The sequence below is a fragment of the Candoia aspera genome, chromosome 8, assembly GCF_035149785.1.
Source record: "Candoia aspera isolate rCanAsp1 chromosome 8, rCanAsp1.hap2, whole genome shotgun sequence".
NCBI classification, from domain to species: domain Eukaryota; kingdom Metazoa; phylum Chordata; class Lepidosauria; order Squamata; family Boidae; genus Candoia; species Candoia aspera.
Window position 1 is genome coordinate 75,546,891 of NC_086160.1, and position 27,377 is coordinate 75,574,267.

The 27,377-nt window shown below is 47.4% G+C and overlaps 2 protein-coding genes across 2 annotated transcripts in view; one reads left to right on the forward strand and one right to left on the reverse strand.

The window, feature by feature from the left end:
- Positions 1-27,377, reverse strand: part of LOC134501946 (N-acetyltransferase family 8 member 3-like) — a 104,298-nt gene that overhangs the window by 38,729 nt on the left and 38,192 nt on the right. The gene's annotated exons all lie outside the window — the stretch shown is intronic.
- Positions 630-15,183, forward strand: LOC134502219 (uncharacterized). The gene is made up of 7 exons (XM_063310437.1): positions 630-736; positions 3,806-3,885; positions 5,788-6,023; positions 6,953-7,124; positions 11,433-11,673; positions 13,060-14,466; positions 14,978-15,183. Exons 1-7 carry the CDS (start codon positions 634-636, stop codon positions 15,181-15,183), a joined length of 2,445 nt encoding a protein of 814 aa, XP_063166507.1. The 5' UTR covers positions 630-633.

Genomic DNA, 27,377 nt, shown 5'->3' on the forward strand with positions numbered 1-27,377 from the left:
TTCGGCTTTGAGCTAGCTGCGTCATCACGTCTGGGGCTAGTTGAGCTCATCCTCTGTTGCTCCCCAGTAGCATTTTGACCATCTTCCGACCTGGGGGTCTCACCTTCCGATGGTATACCGACATATCTCTGGTTGTACTGATCCGTTTAGTTTTCACAGCAAGAATACTGGGGTGGGTTGCCATTACCTTCCCCAGGGATCGCATTTAGTCTGACCTCTCTGTCATGACCTTCCCGTCTTGGGTGGCCCTTCACGGTTTAGCTCATGGCATCATTGAGGTGCTCAAGCTCCAGCACCACGACTAGGTAACGATCCTTTGCTGAAGAAGTTTATGCATTAGGGTTCTTTTTTTGCTTGTTTTCCATTTTAATTTGATGTCTGTATACAGCTGTCTTATATGTCCACTTTATAGTCGTTTAAAAACATTGAAAAGAATGTCGAGGGTTCCTGCTTTGTTCAGCTGCTGGGGGGACCAAGGTGGGTCAGGCAGGAACAATGGAGCAGACAGTCCCATTGTGGATGATTAGCCAGAAAGCTTTGGATCCTGGCTTGGTGTTACGTATGACTGAGACCTCTCGGTTTTGGCCATCTTCTGTTTTTTCCAGCAGGAGAAAACCCCACAGCAGCTCCGCCATGAAAAATCTCAGATTCCTCCTGGCAGACATACACTGTTTCACTTCAAAGGAGGCCCAGCAGCTGCTTCACAACAAATTTGTGGTGGTCGTAGGAGACTCTAGTGAGTATGGCGATGAAGGGCTGTCGCTAGGGGTTTGTTACTGCAGTTCCTGGGGACATCCAAGTGAAACGATATTTGGAGTGAAGCAACCTCACACCGGCCTTTCTCCCTTCCTTCGGATCAGCTGAGAGGAGACCTCCTTCTCTCTCAAGGTCCAGTGGTTTTACAGGAGGTTTTAATCTGGAAAATCTTTGATCTGCCCAAACAGACAATAGTGACTGTCAGCAAAAACATTTTATTTATTTATTTATTTATTATTCAAATCTAGCCACTGCCCATCTCCCCCAACTTCTGCATCCACTTTTACATTTACCTCCTTTGTAATCCCCTTGCCATGCTTTTTCCATCCGCTTGTGAAATGTCAAAGTTTCTGCTCCTGGGGATGCAGTCATGCTTGATTGCTTGCCCCACCTTCCTTCGGATGGAGAGTGTTTTTGGGGCTCTCCCAACATTGGAGCCAAGTTTATCTTGGCACCTTGTTTTTTATTTATTCATAGCCCAACAACAGCAGGAAGCACTAGCACTTACAGGTAGTCCTCGCTTCATGACTGCCTCGTTGAGTGACTGATCACAGTTACACCGGTGATGAAAAAGTAACTTTGCGACCCATTCTCGCATTGATGACTTTTGCAGATCTGTAAAGCAAAGGAAAGCTGAAGTCAGATCGTAAGAACAGTTGTGATTTCACTTAGTGACTGCTTCGCTTAATGACCAAGCTGCTGGTCCCAATTGTGGTCACTAAATGACAACAACCTATACCTCTTCTTTCACCCCACTCTTCTGAATTTCTTCCAAAGGGTTTTCTCCACTGTGAAAGAGGGCCCCAGATGTAACTCATCCCTTCGTTCACTCTTTGCAAGAATCCAAAGGACTTTAGAGCATACGACTGTCAGTCCTTGGCTGATTTTGAAAATCTAAGTAGGGCTGCCCCTGGTAGGTTCTTGGATGGGAGACTGTTGGGAAATCTTAGCTAGTTCTGGAGGGCTGAGCAAAGCTTGTGAGAGAAGGGAATGGCAGACCGCTTTGGTATGGTTGGCGAGAAAACTGGACGAGTGTCTGCGCAGAGTCACCCGGCGCCCAATGTTGCTCAAGGAGACCATCTTCGATCTGATTAGGTGCCATTGAGCTGGTGTTGACTCTTAGCCACCAAATAGATAGACCTTCTCCAGAATGAAGACTTTCTCTTGCTTCCCTGTAAAGGACCTTCGTTGCTAAGGCTGGAGGAAATTGCTAAATAAAACGTCGGTCCCCTGGATTTCAGACTAACTTCAGTCAGGGTTAAGAGCACCAGCAGACAACAACTGGTGTTCTGGTAGTGTGTGAAACAAACACAAACAATTCTTCAGAACAGCAGACAGGGGTAGCCCATGATGAGTTTAGTCATGCCAAAGAAGGAGGGAATTCACCTCTCATGGTGTCTCTGTGCTCCAGTGCGCAGGCAGGTGAATCCATTGGCTGTGCAGTTCAGCTGCAAAGGAGGGCTCATTCATTCATTCATTCATTCATTCATTCATTCATTCATTCATTGTCTGGCATTTCTTCCAGATTCATTTGTATAAATCTATATAAGTTGGGACGCAGTGGCGCTGTGGGTTAAACCGCTGAGCTGCTGAGCTTGCCGATTGGAAGGTCGGCGGTTCGAATCCGCGTGGCGGGGTGAGCTCCCGTTGCTAGTCCCAGCTCCTGCCAACCTAGCAGTTCGAAAACATGCCAATGTGAGTAGATTAATAGGCACCGCTTTGGCGGGAAGGTAACAGCGTTCCGTTAGTCATGCCGGCCACATGACCACGGAAGTGTCTACGGACAAACGCCGACTCTTTGGCTTTGAGACAGAGATAAGCACCGCCCCCTAGAGTCGGACACGACTGGACTTAACGTCAAGGGAAACCTTTACCTTTACCTTTACCTATATAAGTGAAGTAGGCAAATGAGGGCTTTGTGAGAAATTTTAGAAACAACCTCATTAATGCATTTTGAATAAAGACAGTGCAAATCTGCTCCTACTTTGTAGATAATTAACGCAAGGGATTGGCAGGTTATGTAACAGTTACTTTGTTTGGAAATCAGGGTATTGTCTGGGATGGAAAAGCACTTTTTATGCTCCTTTGCTCCAGTGAGCTGGTAAGTCTCCAAAATCTCCACTTTTTGGAGATACGGTTTTTGGTGCGGACTCTCCCCGGTTCCATGGCTGGTGTTGAGGTGCTTGAAACAGGGCCAAGCACAGCGATGGGTCATGCTAACCTGGCTATGATTCCATTTTGCCTCCTGAGGCTCCGAAGAATGTCTGAGGAACAAAGCAGAATAGCTGTGTCCTTGCTACATTCGCCAGCGTAACTTCCTTCACATTTTGCCGGGAAGATGGTCATGAAAAAAACATTACAGGCTGGAAGGTGGGAATGGTCAGGATGTGGCTGCAGCCTTAAAAAAAAACCCCAAACAAATCCAGGCTTAAGAATTTCATCTTGGCTTCTAAAGTTCTGGTGCTTGTTCAGAGCCCAGGTTGCATCCAGCAGCAATCTAATTAGGCAATTTTCATGAGGAAATTTGAACAGGTGTAGAGTGCCTTACCTGACACAGCTCTGCAGACAACAGCTGGTTTCCCTTTGTGGAAAATCAACCACCTCAAGCAGAACAATTGGGGGAAGGAGGGGAGGGAATTTCTCAGCTTCCTTAGAAGGGAGAAATGGTCCATTGATGAACTTCCTCTGTCTGATCACCAGATGATCAGTGAAGGGGAAAAAAGGTGGGAGGTTGCAAGAACAGTGTTTTCTACAGCTGGCATTGAGCCAAGGGAATCCCCACATGTCCCACTCAGTTGATTGGGGTTTGATCTGTAGCGAGGGGGCATAGGCTAGCTTGCCTTAAAGCAGTGTTTTTCAAACGTGGCCACTTTAAGAGGTGTGGACTTCAACTCCCAGAATTCCCCAGCCAGCCATGCTGGCTGGGGAATTCTGGGAGTTGAAGTCCACACCTCTTAAAGTGGCCACGTTTGAAAAACACTGCCTTAAAGAATATCCAGTTCTACTAATCTTGCATCTTGGTTTACATTTGCTTTTTTCCCACATGCAGATTACCGAGCAATATATAAAGATCTGGTCTATATTCTGCAGACAGATAAGGTGCTCACCCTTTCTCAGCTGAAGCAAAAGGTACTGTCTTTTGTGCTAGGAATGACCGATGGCCTTTCGTTGTGAGGCTCTCAAGCACAGTCCCAGTTTGGAAAACTTGATCTTGTATAGTTTTGTTACACACCCAGTGCTGTCCAGTCCTGCCTAATGGACTCTGCAGTCCTTTTGTGGTTGGGAATATCATTCTGGCTGAAGTGATGGAGAAGGTGGTGGCCACCTGTGTCCCACCTGGAGGACACAGGCTATCTGCCCCTATGTTGGTTGTGCTTTTTATGGTGCATGGCTGGTAATGGAAGCTGGAAGGAGGTGACCATGATCTTGATAGTTCGTCCCAACCACTATGCAGCTTTTGAGACCACCAACTAGGGTATCTCATGGGCTTGGTTGTATAACTTCTGTGTCCAGAAAATGGCTGTGGTAGACTATTGCCTGACAGCTGTTGTTTGACCATGGCAAACTGGAGTAAGTTCAGAGGAGGGCTTCCAAGATGGTAAGGAAGGAGTATGTTTAGCTTTAGAGTGAAAGAAGCATCCACAGTGACATCTCAGCAAACCTTATCTGATAGAGGTCTTCAAATATCTGAAAGGTTGTCACGTTGACGAGGCAGTGGACTTATTCTGTAGTGTCCCAGAGGGCAAGGAGTAGAAACAAGAGGTTAAAACTACAAGAAATGAGGTTCAGGTTAGACAAAGTAGAAACTTGTTCAGTGTACAAGCTGTGAGCCCTTGGGACAGGCTGCCACATGTTTGGGTCTTCAAACAGGGGCTGGATGGTTCCTTCCAACTCTACAATTCTGTGATTCTAGAGCGAGGTGTGGCCTGCTAACAGTGCTTGAGAGTTGTTTTCATTTGTATTCTTCGTTTTCAGCTATGGGTTGAAAAAAACGTTTTGAATTTGAACCATGTCAGATTTGAAATGCCCTGTTTTGAGCCCCAAAGGCCCTATTTCAGGTATGAAACAGGTTGCCACAATCATTTTGGAAATATTTTGAGGTCAAAACAACTCTGATTGGATTGTGACACCCCTCCAGAAATGATTCAAACAGCCAGTTTCATCCCTATGAAGGAGGGACATTTCATCCCTACTTGAAATGGGACATTTTAAAGCCAGAACAGGAAATTATTCTGAGTTTCACTACTTTGAATTCGAAGTGCCCTTTTTCAAGTTCAAAGTGGCTCAGACCCAAAATGATTTGTGCCAACCTTGCATATCTTTTCAAAAATCTTAGAGCTTTCAGAAATTGAGATGTTGGATGTAAATAGGCAAAGAATGCCTTCTCTAATGGTTGCCTATCCTAAAATACTCTCAGACTCACAAGCAAAAGCTGAATAAAATCTGGTTTATTTAAGAATAGTATGCAAGTACAAAGAAAGCTGAGAATGGGAAAAGCGCGCCAAATGCAAACTAAAAAACCCTCGGTACAAACGAGATCCCTCCCCCCATGGACTCTTCTCAGGCTCACAATCCCAGGTGCTCCCAACGGTGCGGTGGAAAAGTCCTTGAGCTGAGCACATACCCCAAACACATTCCATTGAAACGAACCTAGATACAGAGCTTGGCACAAGGTCAGCAACATGGCATGTGAAACGTTACAATGTACAGTGCACATTGGAACAGTGAACATGACACCTTCCTTGTGAGATTCTCCCCCAAATCAGGTTGTCAGCACTTGGAAATTGAACACTGAATGTTGCTTTAGTCATGCCCTGAAAGTTGGCCTTGAGGGTCCTGTTTCCCAGTAAGATGGCACGGGGAAGGTCTTCTGGCCCTTCTGACTTCATGGTTCTGCATTTTATTCATTTATTTATCATATTTTTACCACCGCCCATCTCCCTCATACGGGGGACCCTGGGCGGTTATCTGTACTTACCAAGACTTTCTATGAATATCAGGCCTTTTGAACGTGCTGATCTTCCCCTGCAGGACGAGGAATCTTTTGCGAACGATTGCCGAGTAGAATTTAATGGGCCACATTCCAGAAATGATTATCGCCTGGTACGTCAGTACCGCACCTGTCATCACCTTGTGCGTTTCTACTTCATCACCCGCGTTTATTCGCCCTACGTGGAAAGCATCTTGAATGACTTCAGAGCTGGTCAGGAGGCTGGTCTGGCCCCAGATGTTGTCATCCTGAATTCTTGCATCTGGGATCTCAATAGGTAATGGTGCCTGCCAGTTTGGCCCAACCACAGGTGAAAACCCGGGTCAGTGTGGTTCGCTGAGATGTAACTGTGGATGCTTCTTTCATTCTTGGATGCAATGCAGAGACTATGAAATCTATCCTCTCCCCCCCACCCCCCACTTAAGAGCAAGGACTCATTAGAAAATAAGAAGCATCATTGGCAATTGTCCCTTGCTCTGTTTTACTCCTGAACAGGACAGGAGGATCATGTTTGCACCATCGAATGGAATAGTGAGCAATTCAGACAGGAAACCAACACCATTGTTAATTCAACTTTTTTTTTTAAAGAAAAGATAAATGCTATTCCCTCCCATTGAATGTTGTTCCTTACAGTTGCTGCTAAGAGGGCTATTTTGCAGTATGCAGGTAGCCCTTGACTTTCTACCACAATTGGGACTGGAATTTCCATTGTAAGTTGGTCTGGTTGTAAGTTGAATCACCATGTGGTCAGACCTGATTTTATGACCATGTTTACAGCAGTTGTTAAGCGAATTACAGGTCGTTAAGTGAATCACCATGGTTGTTAAGCAAATCCAGCTTCCCCAATAGGCATTTTTTGCTGGAAAATGGCAAAAAAGTCACAAAATGTGATCATGTGACTGTGGGACGCTGCAACTGGTCGTAAATGTGAGCCGGTTGCCAAGTGCCTGTAATGCGATCATGTGACCGCAGCAGGTGGTGGTGCAATATTTTGTGACACTCGGAAGTACTTTACAGGCCATAAAGTGCCCATTCTGAGGCTGTCGTAACTTCGGACCGTAATTGAACTCATGGTCGTAAGTCGAGGACTACCTGTAACCTAGTCTAAGATGCAAAAGTTTTCCATGGTCCATGTGGTGCCCTTTCTGGAATGGTCCTCTCCAGGCATTTATTCATCTTGATTTCTTGATTCTCCCTTCTGCACAGATATCACGATGACTTTCCCACGGAGCCCCCGGTCCCGAAAGCTATCAGAGAATACCGCCAGAATGCAGAGAAACTCTTTCAAGCATTGCACAATATTCTTCCTCCAAGCTCTCTCGTGATTTGGAGTACGGCCTTGCCCATAACGGAAGATGCCCGTGGATACGTCGTTGAGGTAGGAGGATCTTGGGCTGTTGCTTCCTTGGGCTGACCAGTTAGATCACACTGAGGGCCACCTGCCCCTCTTCAGAATCCAAGTGGCATCTTCTACAATGACACGGTGCTCCACGCATAATGTTTCCTCAAACATGGAAAACAAGCATGTCAGGGAGATTGGGAGTGGCCCTGTGCTGGGCCAGGTGGGTGGTTGGATTAAAACCAGAGAAGCCAAGCTAGAAGTCCATCCTCAGTCACAGAAGCTCCCTAGATGATCTTAGTCGTTTCTCTTTCTCTCTCTCTCTCTCTGTCCATCCAAGCTCACAGAGTTGTTGTGGGGCAAATGAGGTGAGGGGTTGCTACGTTGCATAGCCTTGAACCCTTGGCACAGTGTTTCTCAACCGTAGCCATTTTAAGAGGTGTGGACTTCAACTCCCAGAATACCCCAGCCAGCCAGGTTTTAATCACTTGCTGTAAACCGCCCAGAGGCCTCCGACGGGAGGAGATGGGCGGGGATAAATTAGATAGATAGATAGATAGATAGATAGATAGATAGATAATTCTCACAAACACATGAATTAAATACATTTTAATAAATAGCAGTCTTCCCTCTTCTTTTGACATGTTACCTTTCCATGCATATTTGGGGAGAAGAACAAGACCGCCCCATCTTTTCTCCTGCCAGTGAGTCAAAGCTTTGAACGTGGACTGTCCTTCTTGGTCTCATCACAGCTGTGTGGTTCTACTGTGGCTTGTTTGAAGACCCCAACCCCCCTGTAAGAGAGTTGGTGGCAAAACAAGGCAGGCCGGTCCTCCGAATCCTCCTCTCCCCTCCCCATTCACGGTCCCAGTGCAGGTAACAAAAAGGAGGAAGCCAACTTCCTGATCAGGCTTTGTTGCCTGATGGAGCTTGGCCAGTGCTTTCTCCAGCATTATTGTGACAGGCCCCCTCCCTCCAGAGAAATGCCTCTGGGCCTTAACCTACCCATGCCTTTGTCAGCTAACAGGAGGGTGCCCTCATACAGAAGCACTGTACTGCTTTTGTGAATTCAGAGTGTTTGCTTGCTTGGTAAGTATATTGGGAAGAAACCTAATGTTGCCACAAGAAGTGCAGCCGATCTCTGTTCTTCCTTGCACCTGGTACAAACACATGCCTAAGCCTCTGATGCAAGCTGGTGGTGATTGTCTCCCACAGATAAGGGTGCCATGGCAACCTGTGGGCTGAATCTTTAGCCCCTGGGAAAGTTGGTTTATCAAAAAGGGAGGAACCTTGAATTATCTTTGAACTCTGCTGCGGGCTGAATTTTGCAGATGCACAGCACAGAAAAAGGCTGACTGGGGACCATCTGCCCAGGATTCCCAGCAACTGAAGGGACATGATGTTACCCGTTTCTTTCTTTTCCTCCTTGTTCAATACCCCTTTTTGTGTGTGTGTGTGTGACATCATGGGGCTGCTGCTCTGTATAACCAACTTTATGGTCTGGCTTCAAACCCAGCAATAAAACTCAGCTCTCTGACACTTGGTCACATATTTGGGGCCTTGCTTAATTCACTTGCTGAATTCACCTTCACCAACACAGTTGGAAATGTGCTTTGGCATACAAGAACCCAGGGTTAGCTGAACCAGAGAGAATCCATGTCTGAACTGAATGGAATCTCCTTTGAACCTCCCAGCAAATGTCCTTTTTTAGGGATCAGAATGGACCTTAAGTTTAACGAACTGCTTGATGAATACTCAGTCTGATGAAGTATGTGCTCCATCTGAATGCCCAGCTGCAGGGAAATACAGCAGTGTCCTAGGGTGAACCAACACAGTGATGCCCCAAAGACCAAGAGAAGATCACTGTTGGATAAAAGGACCAAGAGTCAGGAGATGATCTTCTGTGATCAAGAACTGCCCAAGAACAACTAGACCTCTCTCCAAATTGTCTCCTAAAATGGTAACAATATTCCATGACGAGGTAGATGAACACCAGCTAGTCAGAGGCCAACACTTTTAGGCTATAAAGTAGGAGACCAAGAGGACCTTTGTGTGTAAGCTGGGAGGAGTGTGTGGAGTGTGTAAGGACTGTGTGTGCAGAACTTCTCTGTTCCTTAACTTCCTCTTTTATTTGCTGCTTTTCACCTGCTACTTCTCTCTCTCTTTTCCACACTGGGGAAATGTCCTGGAATCAAGGAACTACAAAGCAGTTTTTGGTAATTCTGATTACTAGTTTAGATAACTGCTCTGTCTACTTTCCTTGGGAAAATCATCTTGATCAGCGATGTGTAGCCCTATTTAGTTGTGCTGGAACTGGGGAATGTATCCAAGAGACAAGTGCAGTTGAGTTTTGATTCAATCAAGCTATGCAAAGATGGTGCTGTATAAAGATCTTGAGAGGGGAGGAAATGTCTCTCTGTTTCCCCCCTCCCAAGAGAGACAAGAGTATTTAAAAAGTTGCATTGTTCCAGACAAGAAGATACACACACACACACACACACACTCACTCACTCACCTGCAGAAGATCTGCCTGCTGTAGAATTCACGGTAGACCAGAAACAGACACAAGCAATAGAACTCTGTTTTATTGACGTAGGCTCTAATAACAGAACTAACAGTCACCACATCTTTTCTCCAAGGTCATTTCTATGCAACTCTGTAAGAACATAAAGACTTTATGTCAGGCCCTTTGACATTACCCACAACGGAAGAGTGGATGGTGAAGATGGTGGAGCTTGTCGAGATGGCTAAATTGACAGCCTTGATGAGAGACATGACACTGATTAAGTTTAATGCCAATTGGAAACCTCTTCTGGCCTTTTTGCGTGAAACAGAAAGAAGTGAAATTGCGATCTATGGGTTTGATGATTAGAAAAAAATAGTAGATGATAGAAAAAATGAAAGTTATGTTGTAACCACAGAGTAAGAGTTCAGTTTAAATGTATACTTATAACTGCTATAAAAGAAAATCAGAAGTCATTTCCTTATATTTCTTCTTTCTTTCTTTTTTTCTCCCTCCCTCCCTCCCTCCCTCCCTCCCTCTATTTCTCTCATCTTAAATATTAGTTTCTGTTATTTTTATCTTTCTTACTTAAATACTTAATGAATATCTACCTATCTATCAATCTATCTATCTATCACTATATATCAGACTCAGGGTTTAAATCCTAAGCTTTTTCCTTCTGCCCTCTGAAGTCGATAGACTCTCAGCCCATCTTCTCCTGGTCCAAAGATTGGGAGGAACATTTCCAAAACAGTTCCGCCTGGTTTGAGAACTTCTGGGTCTCACCTTATCCTTACAGGCGTAACCATGAATGACAGACCTGCATTTTGGGACACGCGTGACCATTTCCCCCTTGAGAAACCCCAGTCCCAATTCTGCTCTCCTGCATTTTCATGCACTTCGCCGCGGGTGTGTCTACAGCTTGATCGAATCCTGCACCCTGCCTCTCTCCTGCTGTCCGAAGAGATGCTGGCTGTCAGTGAGTTCACTGGGATGGGGCCTTGTCAGCACCTAAGCCGAGCTCTGAGGCTAGATCGCCCAAGGACCCATCTTGGGGAGGACACAGCAAATTGGACGTGTTCGGGTGCAGGCCTCTCAGGTGGTGGTAATATGCAACGTGCTATGTCATGAAATGCGCCTTTTTCCCAAACCTGAATCTGCCCACATTTTGTTCCAGAGGATGAAAGGCTGGGCAGGGGGAGGGAACTCTCCCCTCTTTCCACACGTTGTGCAGCATCAACAGTTCTACCTACTGTGTCACATCTCCCCTGACTTGGCGTTACACCGCCTGACACTGCAGACAGTTTAGTCTAGAGCAGTGCTTCTCAAATGTGGCAACTTGAAGATGTGTGGCCTTCAACTCCCAGAATTCCCCAGCCAGCTGTGCTGGCTGGGGAATTCTGGGAGTTGAAGGCCACACATCTTCAAGTTGCCACATTTGAGAAGCACTGCTCCAGAGAAACTGCTTTTGCCCCCTAACCTCTTCAGTTGCCCTCGACTTCAATTGCCACGTCCTTTTTCAGGTGGAGGGACAGGAACAGCACATGGGGCTCCAAGGATGGCCTTGCCATGGATTTATTTTGGTGCATGACTATCTTGGCCGAGCTCTTATCAGTTCCCTTCCTAATGATTCCATGCGTGGAACTTCTTGTTGTTGCAGCGGCCACTAGCCCAGATCCTGGATGTAGTTCCAAGTTCTAATCCCAGATGCTTCCCTGATTCAGATGGTGATAGAAACGCCCGGACAGGAGAAGGCAGGGCTAAAACAGAAGTCCGCTGCCCCTTTGAAAGTAACGTACCCCTTCTTGACATGAGGAATGCATCTGTTTTGGGTTTTCTGGCAGCATCCACACAAACCTTCAGCCAAGGATATGATAGAGGCTAACTTCTATGTCAGCAACCTCGCCGAGCAATACTGGTTTGACGTCCTGGACCTGCACCATCGCTTCCGCTTTTTGGAAAACCTGCATGCCACCGATGGCGTTCACTGGGACTCCCGGGCACACCGGTATATTACCAATCTCTTGCTCACCCACATTGCAGAGGCCTGGCAAGTGGAGGTTAAGAAAAGGAGGCTTCAGATTGGTGAGTGAGAAATCTTTTGGGTGGCTTTGCAAGCCGTTGCTGCAGGGCGGGGGGTTGGTGGGGGGAAGCGTTGAGTCCGGCTTCTGCCAGAAGATCCAAAGGGAGGCTGTTGAGAATCATGGGGGAGGATTGCTGAAAAAAAGAAAAAAGCGGGCTTGTGATTTATGGGTTTGATGATCGGAAAGGGTAGACTATGGAAAGAAGAAAATTCTGTAGTAAACTTAGAGGGTAAAATACAAATGTGCTTGTATGCTGTTAAAAAGATGGGAAGCTGCTGCTTTATAACTTTTTTCTTTTTCTTTCATTGCACCTTTTTCCCCACCTGCTTTACTTTCTTAGGGACGCGGTGGCGCTGCGGGTTAAACCGCTGAGCTGCTGAGCTTGCCGATCGGAAGGTCGGCGGTTCGAATCCGCGTGGCGGGGTGAGCTCCCGTCGCTGGTCCCAGCTCCTGCCAACCTAGCAGTTCGAAAACATGCAAATGTGAGTAGATTAATAGGTACCGCTTCGGCGGGAAGGTAACGGCGTTCCGTTCAGTCATGCCGGCCACATGACCACGGAAGTGTCTACGGACAAACGCCGGCTCTTCGGCTTTGAGACAGAGATAAGCACCGCCCCCTAGAGTCGGACATGACTGGACTTCATGTCAAGGGAAACCTTTACCTTTACCTTACTTTCTTTACTTTTTTCTTTTAAAAAGTGTACTGTTTTTATTCCCTTAAAATTTCTTTAATAAACATCAGTGAGCGAGCAAGATAGAAAAAGAATCATGGGGAAGGGTTGAACAGTGGGTTTTTCTCAACTCGGTTTCAGGGGAACCCTAAACACTTGCAAAGCCTTGAATGGGTTTTATGGAGCGAAGGGGAAGAAGAGATGTGGATTGTGGTCAAAGCCAGGCCTGCATTTTGGGACAAACTTGACCATTTCCCCCTTGAGAAACCCAGGTCCTGATTCTGCTCTCCTGCATTTACATGGAGTTCATGTAGAGTTTTAGGTGTGAATCTTTGGGGTTCCTCACCCAATAATTAGGGTAGGTGACCGCCCAAAGCATACTTTTGGAAGTAAACAGATGCAAAGGCCCCATTGCCAGCTTGTCTCCAAATCCTGCCTGATTCACTTTGGCATCGGCTGCGGATGAGTTGCTTGAAGCAGTTGAAATGGTGAGGGTCTGCATTTCCCATGGCCTCTGCCCAACACGCCCTGGTTGTCCCTTGATCCCTCAGTGATGCTGAGCGAGCAGTTGTGCGCTTTCTGCATGTAGCCCGGACTGGCAGACCGTGGGACTCCAGCACTGTGATTTTTTTCCCCACAAGTTGACCGCAGGAGTTTGAAACCAGCCCACTCTTCTGCTGGAACAGCAACCGCCCTGTCTCGTTCCATCTCCACAGGAATTCCGAGGGATAAAAAGGCAGAGGATCAACAGCCTTCTCCCTGGAGGACCGTGCTGCCAACCCATCGGCCTTGCCTGTGGAGCAGCAGCCCAGCCCAGAAGCTATTCAACTCCAGTAGGACTTGTCTTTACACCCGTTGTAATGCCGAGTACAAAAACAGACCCAGAGGAAGGTTGGGTCAAGGTTACCAGTCTGCCCAGCTCAGTGGTTCCATCCAGCACAACGGAAGCCACATCAGTGGCCCTAATGGTGGAGTTCAGTATGAGCAGGTCCCCTTGCCCTATGCTGATCCATCCAATCCCAGGAATTATTTTCACACCCAGCCTCATGACAGTTGGCCCATATGTTCTTCTGAACAGCACTACCCTCATCCCAATCCAAGTTGTTATTCTCGTGGCCCAGATCACGTGGGCTATGACAGCAGGCCCACATGTTCTTCTGATGAACAGGAGCACTATCCCCATCCCAATCCAAGTTATTATTCTCGTGGCCCAGATCACGTGGGCTATGACAGCAGGCCCACATGTTCTTCTGATGAACAGGAGCACTACCCCCATCCCAATCCAAGTTATTATTCTCGTGGCCCAGATCACGTGGGCTATGACAGCAGGCCCACATGTTCTTCTGATGAACAGGAGCACTACCCCCATCCCAATCCAAGTTATTATTCTCGTGGCCCAGATCACGTGGGCTATGACAGCAGGCCCACATGTTCTTCTGATGAACAGGAGCACTACCCCCATCCCAATCCAAGTTATTTTTCTCGTGGCCCAGATCATGTGGGCTATGACAGCAGGCCCACATGTTCTTCTGATGAACAGGAGCACTACCCCCATCCCAATCCAAGTTATTATTCTCGTGGCCCAGATCACGTGGGCTATGACAGCAGGCCCATAAGTATGACTGAACAGGATCATCGCCCTCAACCCAGTCCATGTTATTCTTGTGCCCCAAATAGTATTGGCTATGATGGCAGACCCATCCGTTCTTTGGAACGAGAGCAATGTGTCCAATCCTATCCCAGTAATTATTCTCACGCCCTCCAAGATGGCAGGCCCACATGTTCTGCTGAACAGGAAGCAAGACTCCAGTCCCCTCCCAACAGTTCCTCTCATGCCCCAAAAGGTGCTGGCCATGCCAGCAGGCCCATGAGTTCTACTGAACAGGAGCAATGTCGCCACTCCTATCACCGCAATTATTTTCATGCCCCACGTGGTGCTGGTTATGACAGTAGGATCATAGGTGTGCCTGAGCAGGCTTTGTGCCCCCCACTTAATCCTTGGACTGACTTTCTTGTCCACCTCAGTGCTAGGAATGGCCCATGGCCCTCAGATGCAGATGAAGACAATCCTGGCTTTCCACTGCACATGGAAGGTATGTTCTGGCTTTCCTGCCAAACGTTGGGTTCTTCCAGGGAGGGAAGAGGCTGGACCCATGTTCTTGGGTAGAAGTGGGCCAGGAGGAAAGCTCCGGAGAAGTGTGAATTGGACACAGGAAGCAGGAGCCATGTGACTGGCTGGGAGGGAAGAGAGAAGAACCTTGAATAGAAACGCCGTGTGGTGTGCAGGTGGGAGTGAAGCAAAAGGGCTGGTCCTTGATGTTGAGGTGGCGGTGTTGGCCTGCTCCTTGCCTCAGCCATGCCCAGCCGACTTCTGGGAAGGTGTGCCAGGGCGGGCAGTGGCCTCCGGGTTGGCCATGGTTGGCTGCTTTCCTTCTTGAGTGAGCACTTGCAGGCAGGGAGGCTGGGCACGCTTGGGTGGAAAACCGCACGCCAAAAGCCTTCAAGCCAGCCAGTGGGTCAGACCGACACACCCACAAACTCCCATCTCAGCTCCAATGTGCCATCACAGTTTCTCAGCTTTGATGCCTTCTGCTCTGACCTCCTCCCTAACGTCTCTCTCTTGCTTTCCTACAGAAATTCATCACAACGGTCCCTCTGTGCCGGAATCCCTTACTCGTGAGGAGGGCTGGGCTACTTCCAGGCTTCCGTGCAGATTACCCCAGGGAACCTGGGTTAGGTCCCGTAAGATGGGCACAGAGCTCCCTCAGCGTGCCTACAGTCGACGCCGTGCCTATGCCCCCTACGCCAAGGACCGGAGTAGCGCCAGGAACTCCTGTTAGCGTTGCCCCATCCCACCCCATGGCCATCTGCTAGGCTTGCATTGTTTGATCTTTCACCAGGGGCAAACTTGGCAGGACTGATTTTCTCCTGGGCTGCAGGTACGTCTTTGCCCGCTGTGCTTTGGGCATACCTTGGAGGATAATGGAGCAATTGCTCTGGTGCTCCCTGCATGGAATACAGGTAGTTCTTGACTTAAACCATTTGTTTAGCGACTGTTCCAAGTAATGATGGTGCTGGGAAAAGTGACTTGTGACTGGTCCTCACACTTACAACTGTCACAGTGTCCCTGCTGTCATGGGATCAAAATTCATGCACTTGGCAACCGGCATGTATTTTATGACAGCGCTTGGCAACCGGCATGTATCTTATGATGGTGGCAGCATCCCAGCGTCATGTGATCGCCATTGGTGACCTTCCCACCCAGCTTCTGACAAGCAAAATCAATGGGGAACTGTGTGAGTCACTTAATGACCACATGATTTGTTTAACGACTGCAGCAAAATGGTTGTAAAATCGGGTGTAACTCACTTAATGACTGCCTCGTTTAGTGATGGAAGTTCCGGTCCCAATTGTGGTCGTAAGTCAAGGACTACCTGTATCCTTCCCCCACGACATGAAGTCTTGACTTTCTGAAGGTCCCTCAAAACCTGGTTGTGCCACCAGACCTGGGGACCCCAGGGGACTGGTGAATCAATAAGGTGCTTACATTATTATTATCATCTCTTCGCCTAATATTCCTTCCTTTTTAGTTTTTTACAGTTTTTTACAGTTTTTTAATGTTTTTAATAATTATTATAATATTGTTTACCTGTTTTAGCTTTATTGTACGCTGCCCAGAGGCACTTGTTGTGAGACGGGTGGCTATATAAATTAAATAAAAATAAGCAAATAAATAAATTTGTGATTGCTTGTTTGTGAGTTGAGGATCCAATTTAGGATTGCTGCTCCTGAGATGCTTGTATAAAACCACAGAATCTGTTTTTGGGGGGTGGCAGGTAATGACATTTGAGACCAGGAAAAGGGGTAATTGGGTCAAACAGAACCCTTGTTCTTGCTCAGTTTTTTCCAACTTGGCCAGTTTAAGATGTGTAGCCTTCGCTCCCAGAATTCCCCAGCCAGCCATGCTGGCTGGGGAATTCTGGGAGTGGAAGGCCACATATCTTAAACTGGCCAAGTTGGAAAAATACTGCTCCAGCTGAAGCAAGGAGAATTTGTGAGGCTCCTGGGCAAGGAGGCACTATTTCCCTGTCTCTGTGCCCCCATGTCTCTGTCTTCCCCTTACCCCATCACAGAACATTTTCTCCACCACTTCAGAAAAAACTGCAGTGATTTTCATTTGGAAACAAACTGCAAATTCCTCCTTGTTTTCCTGGGTTGGGGTAGCTCAGATTTGGTGTTTCTATTTTATTTTATTTTATATTTTATCTTGTCTGTTTTTTTATTTGAAAAGAGGGGGGAAAGGAAATGAAGGAGGAAAAAAGAAACAGAAGAGATTTACAAGCTGTATAAAGTTGAACGAGAATTGTCCCAGTCATATTAGATGAGTACTGTGGGTAAGTGTGATCTTAGGTCAGTCGAGCTCTTTAAAACCGTTTTCAGGATCAAGTGGGAGATCTTTGGGGTTCTTTCTGAAATGATGCTGGACTTCTGATGCTCCTGGATCTCTCCAGGAGAGTGATCCAGTAGTGTGTCCCAGCAGCTAGTGATTCAGGGACCTCCCTTTGGGGTTTGGGAAACATAGCAATGACGTTTCAGACAGTAAGACTTTTTCCCCCTTCTCTTTTCCTGGGCTGAGGGAAGGGGAAGAAGGGAGGGGAGGCTTTAGCATAATGTTGGTGGTGAACAGTTGGTGACTATTCTGAAAAAAGGATTTTACTGTAGTCGGATAACCTTGAACACTGGAATTACAGATTAGCACAGTGTCTGTTTCGTTCATATTCAGCAGCAAGGCATTATAAGGGGCATGTGTGTGTGTATTTATGTATGTGTGAAAGGTGGAAGGTCCCCTGTGCAAGCACCGAGTCCTGTCTGACCCTTTGGGGGGATGCCACTTTCGTGACGTTTTCTTGGCAGACTATAGTGGGGTGGCTTGCTATTGCCTTCCCCAGTTGTCACCTTCCCCGGAAAGTCGGGTGCTCCTTTTACTGACCTCGGCAGGATGGAAGGCTGAGTCGAGCTGAGCCGGCCACCCGAGAGAGAATCCAGCTTCTGCTGGGATCGAACCCGGGTCGTGGGGAGTTTCGGTTGCAATACTACCACCTGCCACTCTGCGCCACACGAGGCTCATATGTACATCTATGTGCATATACACATATGTATCTTCCCTTGGCTTAAATAAGAATGTTCAAAGGTTAATCGTAGTTCTTATTCTTATGCTTGCCTTTAGGGAATGTTAATCAGGATGGGAAGCATTGAGAATTCACAGGAAATGCTTGCAGATGTTGATGCATGACATCTTGGGAGTGTCTTGTCTGGATTTCCATACTGGAAAGGCTCTTGTGCTTTTGCCAGGCTGGAGTGGAGCCTCCCCAAGCAACAGCAGGCTATCTTTGCCCCACATGGGCAGAGCTTTTTGATAATCCTTGTTGCAGTTGAGAACTAGGCATTATGCAGAAACATCCAACGGGCTACTCCCTCCTATACTTAGAATCATGACTTAGATGAGATCTTGAAGCTGATCATACACAGCAAAGTATTAAGGCAATGAACAGGCAACAGGCTGCTTCAAAGAAGGATTTTCCATCCCAAAGGATCAGAACTGTTTCTATTGGACTAAAATACAGCTGCCTTGATTTCTAATTCTTATTACAGATAATATAAGACTATATAGAAGAGAATTCAGAGCTAGTTTGCCTTCAGGCACAAATAAAGAATATTGCCAATTGTAGTGTGGTTCCTAAGTTGTGACAAGAATTTAGCAAATATCTTGAGTGTAGATATTCTTGATCCTTCAACTAAATCTGCCCTTGTCTTGTTGAGCTCCAGCAATGAAGCCTGCAGATGGGGAGGCTGAGAGATGTTGGAACAACCTTTGGCCATGTCTACTTTGAAAAGTCATCCTTGGGTCTGCCTTAAATTGTTTGTTCATGGCTTGTTCAGAGTCAAACATTAAGCCAAATTTGGGTGCTATATGGTGGGGAGACCCAATAACATATTTGTCAAAGTTGCTTTGAGTTGAGTGGCTTACGAATTTTGTTTCTAACTAAATATAAATAAAATAAAAGTCCTCCTTTTCTTTATTTTGCACCCTCTGCTTGCTCTGGTACAGTGTTTCTCAACCTTGGCCACTTTCAGGCATTTGTAATTCTGAGAGTTGAAGTCCACAGATCTTAAAGAGACCATGGTTGAGAAACATCCTTCTAGTAGCTGAATTAACATTCTCAGCTAGAAAAAGCAATTTCTGTTTCTGCCTCTGGAATTTGAACTAAGTGCCACAAGGTACTGAAACCTTACCTGGACCACCTTATTCTCAAGGATGGCTCAAGGAACCTGGGGCTTGGAGAGGGAACGGCAACACCAGGTGTTTCCTTAGGCTGGTCCTTCTAAACCATGTGGTCCATTCACAGAAAAGGGGTGTGTCTAGAGCAGCCTTTCTCAACCTTTTGACCCTGGAGGAACCCTTGAAATATTTACCAGCCCTTGGGGAACCCCTGCAGATTCAGGCTCAAATATAGGCCAGAAGTCACAAAATTATTATATTCGTTTCATGGGCAGGCCTGTATAGATGCATTAACGGTGTTCTTAAACTGAAAATAAAGAATGGAACTTACCTCTTTAATGGGAAGTTGCCAGAACTTGAAATAATTTTTTAAATAAATCGTGATCTCCCAGGGAACCACTGGGGACCTCTCGCGGAATCCTAAGGTGCCACGGAACCCTGGTTGAGAAACCCTGGTCTAGAGAGGGGGAAGCATGGGAATTTCTCATGGTGTAAGAACTGACACCTTGGTCTGAATAATGGTTGAATTATGTAGATATCAGATTTAATGAGGTATAGTGTACAGATCAGAAGAAAAGCTGCAATTGAGAAGTTCCCGCCTAAACTAGTTCATTATGTTGGCAGATTGCTGGGAAAGCCTTTGGCTCAGGAGAGATCAGAAAAGTCACACACCAGGCATTTCTATAAAAATAATTTATTTACAGAAAGCAAAAGGAAAGCAAAACATATTTAAAGGACTTGGCTCTCAGTGAGAGCAGCCTGACTCTACATGTCTGCACAGAAGAGAAAGAGGAACTGAACCAAGTCCGGGCAGGTTCCTCCCCCCAGGTGCAATTATTAACATTCGAAAAGGGGGCAGTTGAATTGAACCTCTGAACCCGGCCAAAATGATTAGATACAATAGCAACCTTAATCTGTAGTTTAACAGTTTAACACATTAAACTTTGCAAAATCCCCCCCCACCCCCGCTTCCCTTGCTACTTTCCCACCTAGCTCTAATGGATCGACATACCAGGCGCAGATGTCTCTGGCAGTACGACCCTGAATTTCCCCCTTCTTCCCGAAAACAAAAATTCACACTCTTTGCCACCTCCTCTCCCATCAGGTTCTTGACACGCGCTGACTCCTCACGGCAGACGAACACGATCAGAGGATTCAGCAGTCTTCTGATGGTGGAGTTTGACACGTGGGAATTCCTATGATTCCTATCATTTCATCCTGTAGTATTTCAGAAGGACACTGATGAGGTTATGGAGCGAGATGATGAAACATCTGCAGGGAAAATGCCAAGCTCAGAGATTGCCAAGAAGCTCGCAAGGGATGGACTCAGCGTTCTAGGGAAAACATCTGGTGGTGGTTTGAACTTCCAGAAATGGGTTGGAAGCAGGTTCCAGTTAGTGCCACTTCTGCAAAGCTCAGAGGCAATGTCTGATGGGGCCAAAATCCTTCCAGTTTGGATTTTGAGACTGCAGGGAATTCCGACACTGTATTCAGGCAAACCAGCTTTATTTAACCCCAGAACAAATAGGATACAGTTTGGGAAAGTCATATCCCTGCTGTCATTCCAGAAGCGGTTGTGCAATTCTGGCTGTGTGGCCATGATGTTTTCCTGTTGTTTTTTTTAATTATTTATGAAGAAAGAAAGAAAAGAGTGAACAGCAAGCAAAAAGAGAAAAGAAAAAAATAATGGATATACAAATATGATATCTATAACTGGACAAAGGAATTCCCAGGATTGTACAGTTGGCGCTCAGCGTATAATTGATGAGGAATTAACCATAAAAAACAAAGTACATTGAATTATGTTAACAATATGAGTAAGGATGTGCATCTCTGAGCTAAGTGCCCAAACAACTATTTGCTGTTTAGGAATACCAAAAAACAAAACAAAACAAAAACAAAACTCGACTAAAAATGTTACGGATGAATGTTAGTTTCTAACTTCTCCATTTTTGTAATCTGACAATATTTATAGACATTAAAAATTTTTGCGTGTTTCTGATTTCAATTCTTTAGTCAGTTCTTTTTCCCCTCTGGTTTTTTTAAAAATCTTTTTACTGCTTCTGGAATTGTAGCTGTTCAGACTTGCTTTGGACTGGAGTAGCACTGAGGATAAATAAATTGAGCATTGAGCATAAATAAAAAAAATACATTTGTCAGGAACAGCAGTTACAGCAGAGGGACACTCCCCTCACCCTTATTTTGCGGCTTCCAGGAGCCACAAGGGTAGTGGATGGATCAGCAACATGCTGAACTCCATGCTTTGATCTCTTTGCTTGATTTTATATCTTCAGAGCAATTTTGGTAGCAATTTTCCTTCTTAGACAAATTCTCACTTAATTCAGGAGCTGGAGAAAAGGCCTTGCTCATTTCTGTCGGGTGCTGAGCGGGGGTGTGGGGGGGGGAAGGCTCATTAAAGCTGCTTAAAGCAAAAACATCCCAAATAACTCAAACCAAGGGAAGCAGGGGTGGGGGAATAGGCTGCAAATTTAAAGTGAACTGCTAATTAAGGTTCCTGGCCCAATGAACTTCTCTGCTGAATGCCAGATTTGAATTTAGGAAGAAAAACTGCTTTCTTGATTGTAATGATAACCATATCTTAACACATTTGCAGTTTGATGTCTGATGCCCTTAAAACACTTGATTGCTTCCGGCTGTGGGGCAGGGGAGGGACTCAGCCCTGAGGGCTCTGCAGGGTGATCACATGTCCTTTATGCACAAGATCTGTCTTGGAGGTGGCCCCGGGGTTTTGTTTTCTTCCTCCTTCAGAGCCTGGCCAGGAGAGGTACTTTAGGGGGTGGGAGAGAAATGTGTGAAGCTTGTCCTGCGCTGGTAGATCCTAAGGTAGGCTGGCACTTGGCTCTTCCATGGAAAACAATCTCTGCTGTTCAGGTTGTGACTTTTGCAGCCCTGGACCCAGTCCTCTGAGCATGTGCAAAATGTCAGAGTAATTGGGGCCAGAAGGGACAAGGTCTGCTGGCTGAGTGTGGGTCTAGATCAGTGTTTCTCAACCTTGGGGGCTTGAAGATGTGTGGACCTCAACTCCCAGAATTCCCCAGCCAGCCATGGTGCTGGAATGAGGGTTGCCCAATCACGTGAAGGGGCAGGGTGAAATTGATTTGGAAACGTGTTTGGAAGGGGTGGAAGAAAGGGGCGCTTGGGTGGGGGGGCATTCCTCGTGTGAAGCGCTGAGGGCTTTCAAAATTGAAAAAAAGGGGTGTGTGTGTGCCAACCATGCTGCCTGTTTGGTTTTGCACGTTGTCACCCAATGCAATCTCGGAGGGAGGGTCGGCTCAGTCCAGAAGTAGCCCGGTGCCACGGCCAGCGCGGGCAGCATTCAGCTTTGGAGTTTGCAATGTTGACTTCAACCTTGGGGACCCGCCCCGGATTCTGACCTAGCAGAGGCCGCTTCCTGTGCTCGGCGCTAGGGGGCGCCGTGGAAGACGGTGGACCTTTTCTTAACGGCGATCGCGCGATCGGCCAGCAGGGGGAGCCGCGGGTTGCGTTCGCACGTTGCAGTTTGCAAGGGTTGGATCCGTTCCTTCGGGTAAGAAGCGTGTGCAAGAGGAGGGGGGCGGAATTATGGGCGAGGGAGCTCCGGGCTCGCACGAGGGGCATTTTCCACTCGACGCCTCGCATTGCTGGCGCCTGCTCGCTTCCAGGCGGTTTCCTTTAACGCCAGAAAAACCACCAAGTTGTTGTCGTCCCGGGAACTCTCGGCTCTTTAAAACCTGGCATGCTTCACCAGTTAACACGCGAGGTGGGAATGCTTTTGTTTGTTTGTTTGTTTGTTTTCTATCCCGCCAACACGCGAGGTGGGAATGCATTTGTTTGTTTGTGTTCTATCCCGCCTTTATTAGTTTTATAAATAACTCAAGGCGGCGAACACACCTCATCCTCTTTCCTCCTCCTCCTTTCCCCACAACCACAACCCTGTGAGGTGGGTTGGGCTGAGACAGAGGGACTGGCTTTATTCTGCAGAAGAAAGGCCACCCATCCCTCGGTTCTTCTCAGGTACCCATTGCTGGAAGCTAGCCCATATAAGGCAATAAAAATCCTTTTTCACTTTCAGAAAGTAGGGTGCCTTCCTGTAAATGAAAATGATCCAGCCCAACCCGCAGCTGTATGGGCAAGTCCAGGCTTGTCAAGTGCTGCACATCTCCACATCTAAGGCAAACATCTGGTCTGTTTGCCACCAAATTTCTCTGGCTGGTTTCCCTTTTCCTTCAGTGCCCCTTCCCAGATGCCCGGCCCAGCTGAGCTTCAGATTAAAAGCATCTGGAAAAGGTAAATGCATCCAGATGAGAATGGCTGGGGATTATTGTCCCGGGAACTCTCGGTTCTTTAAAACCTGGCATGAGTTGCCAGTGAACCAGCAAGGTGGGACTCTCTCTTATCGCGTTATTCTGCAGGAGGAAGGGCACCCTTGACTTTAGTTCCATAAGCAAGCCGAGCTTGCAAATCAGCGCAACTTTTATACATGTTTAGAACAAAGAGGTACATGATTATCGGCAAGCAATAATTATTTGCACCCTCGAGTGGGCAAAACACTCCTCAAAGGTAGGCACTTTCGCAGTTGCTGGGGAGAACTACGGCCCGCTGTTATCTGTCTGTTCCCATTGTGTCCACAACTGACCACTTCCTCCTCCAGTTTGGGGGGGGGGTGTTGCTGCCCTTCTCTGCTTGCACCTGATTGATAACGGATGCCCCCCACCTGGGAAGAGCTCCAGGCTTATCTATCAGCCTTGGAAATGCTCAGAGCAAATGGGTTGGGGCAGCTGGTTTCTGCTGCCTTCTTCATCTTAACCCTAATGCCATCAAAGCAGAAAACAACTTTACCAAGGAGAAAACCCCACCCCCACCAGCACTGGCAGGGCAAGCTGCTGGATATAAACAGGGAGCAAATGCCACACTCCCTCACACTGATGATGTTACCCAGTCAGGCAATGCAACGTCTGCAAGCAAACAGCCAGGCTCGGAGAGCGCCAGGGACTCGTCAGGTCAACCCTGAGCTACAGAGATTCTCTTCTCTTGGTTCCTTTTATTCCAAACACTTTCTGGGGGGCTTGGAGGCCTCCCCGTGAAACTTTCAAGAGACAGAAGCGAAAGATACATATTTAACAATTACACGTTCAGTAATAAACAGTGTGATACAAGTCTTTCACAGGTTCCAAGCCCAAATCAGCTTGGAAATGGTTAAAAGCTGAGCTTTCTTTGCACTGGGCTTAATGGTTTTTCTGCATTTTGCAAATAGATGCTAAGCTGCTCGGGGAGGGGTGGCAGGACAGAATTGCTTTCGTTTTCATACTCAGATTTACATCCCACTGTGTCTTCTGGAGCTCAAGGTGGCGTCGTGCACTCTTTCCTCCCGTTTCCCCCAAATGACAACCTTGAGAGGCCCGCAGAGTGGTCTTCACCCCGGCTCCCCCTGGTTCTAGTCCAGCACCACTCTGGTTCTTCCCAGCACCACTCTGCTGCTTTGGGTTTGGTTTGCACAGCCTGTGAAGGTGCGGGGGTGAAGCAGTTGTACCCTGTGTGTGGTTGCCTCAAGACCAATTGGGCACTGTGACTTTTTTTTGCCCCCCAATAAAATCCCCCCCAATAAACACCAGGAAGAAATGGCTGACTGTCACATTATAAAGGCAATGGAGCTTGAAGAGAACTGGCAAATCATGGCTGCATGAGCCGGCTCAGCCGTCGCCCTCCCCTGCCAGGCAGTCTTTCTAGGACCAGAAGAATCATACTGTGCCCTGTCGTCCCTTTGGCTTCTGGGCCAAAGCATGTTGCAACAACTTAGGTGGAGTTTATGCAATGGGCAAGCCTGCATTACTTTCTAACCATGGCTAGCTACATCCTGGTTTATTCAATTAGCCCAATTTAGCCGACACTGAGTTTCAAAATAGCAACCACTGTGGCTTAACATGGAAACTGGCTCCAGCCACTGATCTTGAGCAGTGTTTTTCAAACTTGGCCATTTTAAGGTGGGTGGACTTCAACTCCCTGAATTCCCCAGGCAGCATGGCTGGCTGGGGAATTCTGGGAGTTGAAGTCCACCCATCTTAAACTTGCCAAGTTTGGAAAACATTGGTCTTGAGGGTGACCTAAGGTTTCTGGTTAGACTGACAGGGTTTCTCCCCTGCTGAATTAGAAGCATGCTCTGCCCATCCTGGAGATGGTGGAAAACGGGACCGGTGGGACACTGCCCCATTTGATCCTCGTCCCGCTGCTGTTGCACCCCGTCTAGAGAGTCAGGAAGATGACCTTGACGGAGGTATGCAGGAACCGTTCCCTAGGCAAAAAAAGTCCAGAATGTCCAGATAATGTTAGGAAGGGCTGAGACAGACACCTCTGTCTGGGGGAAGGAGGTCTTTAGTCTTCTGGTGGAGCTGATTTCCTGGGCTGCTCTACCTAGTGGGCCTGACGCTGTGTCCCCTTAGAGCAGAGCATCTCCCTGGGATCCACATTCTGACAAGGCTTGGTCTCACTTTCCTTGCAACCTGCGTGTTGTATCTCAGGGCCAGTTTCTGCCCACGAGTTTCACAAGGGTCTCCAGCAGGAATTCTGTGGTCCCTGTGACATCCCTCTCCTGCCTGCCTTGCCTTTGTTCCCAGTCAGTCAATTCCCACCAAGAGTGTTGGTGGCCAAGCGGGTGATCAAGTGAAGCACCAAGCGGGTGATAAAGTGAAGCACCTTTCAGGCTCCTGAGATTCTGCAGACTTGGCTGGAAGGGGTTAAGGCAAGCCTGCATTTGTGACGATTGGAACCACAGCTGCAGCCTTTACGCACCTGGGATGATGGAACGGGCTGAAGCCCGGTCCTATAAAGGTCCCTGGCTGCAGGTCCAGACTGGGTGGGGCAGAGAGTTGCAGCTGCTCTTCATGGACCTCATTTCATCTCTGGCTGGCTACAGGTACCTAGAGGAGACCTGTGCTTAAATGAGCTATTTTTTCTCTCTCAGGTTTCTCTACCTCCTTTTCTCCTAGTCTCCCCTCTTTCCTAGACTGGGATTTCAGTATGGAGCAAGTGGTTGGACTAGATGATCTCCAAGGTTCCTTCCACACCTTGCATTTTGTGTGTGTGTTGTTTTGGAGGCTGCTTACGTCCAGCCCTTTTGGAAAATGACCTGGCATGGTCCTCACTTGATGCGGGGGGGGGGGGGGGTCCTCTAAAGTTCCTGTCCCTGGACCTTAAATTGCCAATGGTGAAATAGAAAATCTGGGGACTTTTTGCCTGCTTTTCAGTGTTTAAATGGCAAGCTACCAGACCCTTGCGGTGGACATCTGCCGTGTAGCCTGAAAGGGGAAGCGTGACAAAGCCATGCAGGTTTTACACACCTTGAACTGGTGTGAGATGGTTTGGGAATAAGGGGGTAAAGCCAGCCTTAGCACTGGGACAGTGAAGGACCATTTAAGATGTCCCACTCTTAAAGTGAAAGCAATATTTCGGATGCGTGGACTGCACATTCCATCATCCTCATCAGCGCAGCCAAGGGCCTGATAGTTGGAGATGGTAATCCTTACTCTACTATCTGTGGCAGTGTTTCTCAACCTTGGCAACTTTAAGATGTTATGTTCAAGGTCCAGATGGGTATAACTGAGTAGGAGTGAAGCTGTTTGGACAGCTGGGATTCAGTAGGCCTGTCTCTTCTCTGTCTCCAAGGACAAGATAAGGCCAGAGTCAGGGAAGGGCAGCTGCAAGGAAAAGCTGAGAAGGTTGTGTGTGTAACTCTTCCTTGGAAAATGCTACATCTCAGATGAGTATCAGCCAAGTTACCTAACCAGACTTTGAGGGAATATTCAGGCCTGCCTTCCTTGCAACCACTGGGTAGAAAATCACGTTACAGGATGATTGATTGGATGTCTGCTCTGTGTTTCTATAAAATATGCCTAGGGACTGTGAACATCCTCATGGAGGACATATGTGGGCCTGATGGCTGCCCAAACCAATGTCTTGTCTGTCCTGACCATGGGGTGGGTGGGTGGGTGGGAGGGAGGGAGGTGGTCTTGTCACCTACCCAACTCCAGATCATTTGCGAAAGGTTGGCCCCTGCCCAGCCTAACAGCCAATCAGTCTTGTCCTCATCCTCAACTGGCTTAGTTAATTTTATGCCAAGGTGGGGCAGGGCAGAAGGAGAAGACGTGAAACTGGAGGCTCACCCTGCTATACTCCAAGATGGTCCCCAGCGGCCCTTGGTGATCTCCATTCCTCTCTCCATCGCTCTCGCTCAGCATTCTGCATCCTGCTGGGCTGGTCCTCCTTGATGGTCTTTTTCTAGACAGTCTCATCATTCTCGTTCTCCCAAAAACCATCTCCCTCTTCTCTACCTTGTTGCACCGTCATCCAGGCCTCTAGGAAGTCAAGTAGCAGATAGCTCTGTGGGCAGCAGCTACTGGTGGGGCTTGCTGCCTTAAGACCGGTGGCCCCTTCCTCAGTTGGTTCTTGTTTGGGGGGTTGGCCCAGAGCTCTCTTTCTCCCCCTCCCTGATATTTTCTCAACCGTGGCCAATCTTTGCAGGTGAATGAGTTGAGTTCCTGCTTCTCCTGTCTGCCAGCCAAATGCCATTGGACCATAGAGGACCAAGGGACTCTCTTTGGGGCTTTTCTCCTCTGCTGGTCACCCCGCTTGGCCCTTTCTGGGGTGGCAGGGACTGGGCCCCTGTGACCAGATCCCACCACTGCCACCAGTGAGGTACTGCCCCCTGTTGGTCAAGGGAGGGAACAGACCACTCTAGTTGCTGCTACAACTTTGATAGCG

Coding starts and splice junctions, on each gene's coding strand:
- LOC134502219 (XM_063310437.1), top strand. CDS start 634: ATGAAAAATCTCAGATTCCTCCTGGCAGACATACACTGTTTCACTTCA. Junction 737..3,805: donor GGTGGTCGTAGGAGACTCTA/GTGAGTATGGCG, acceptor TCCCACATGCAG/ATTACCGAGCAATATATAAA. Junction 6,024..6,952: donor TGCATCTGGGATCTCAATAG/GTAATGGTGCCT, acceptor CCTTCTGCACAG/ATATCACGATGACTTTCCCA.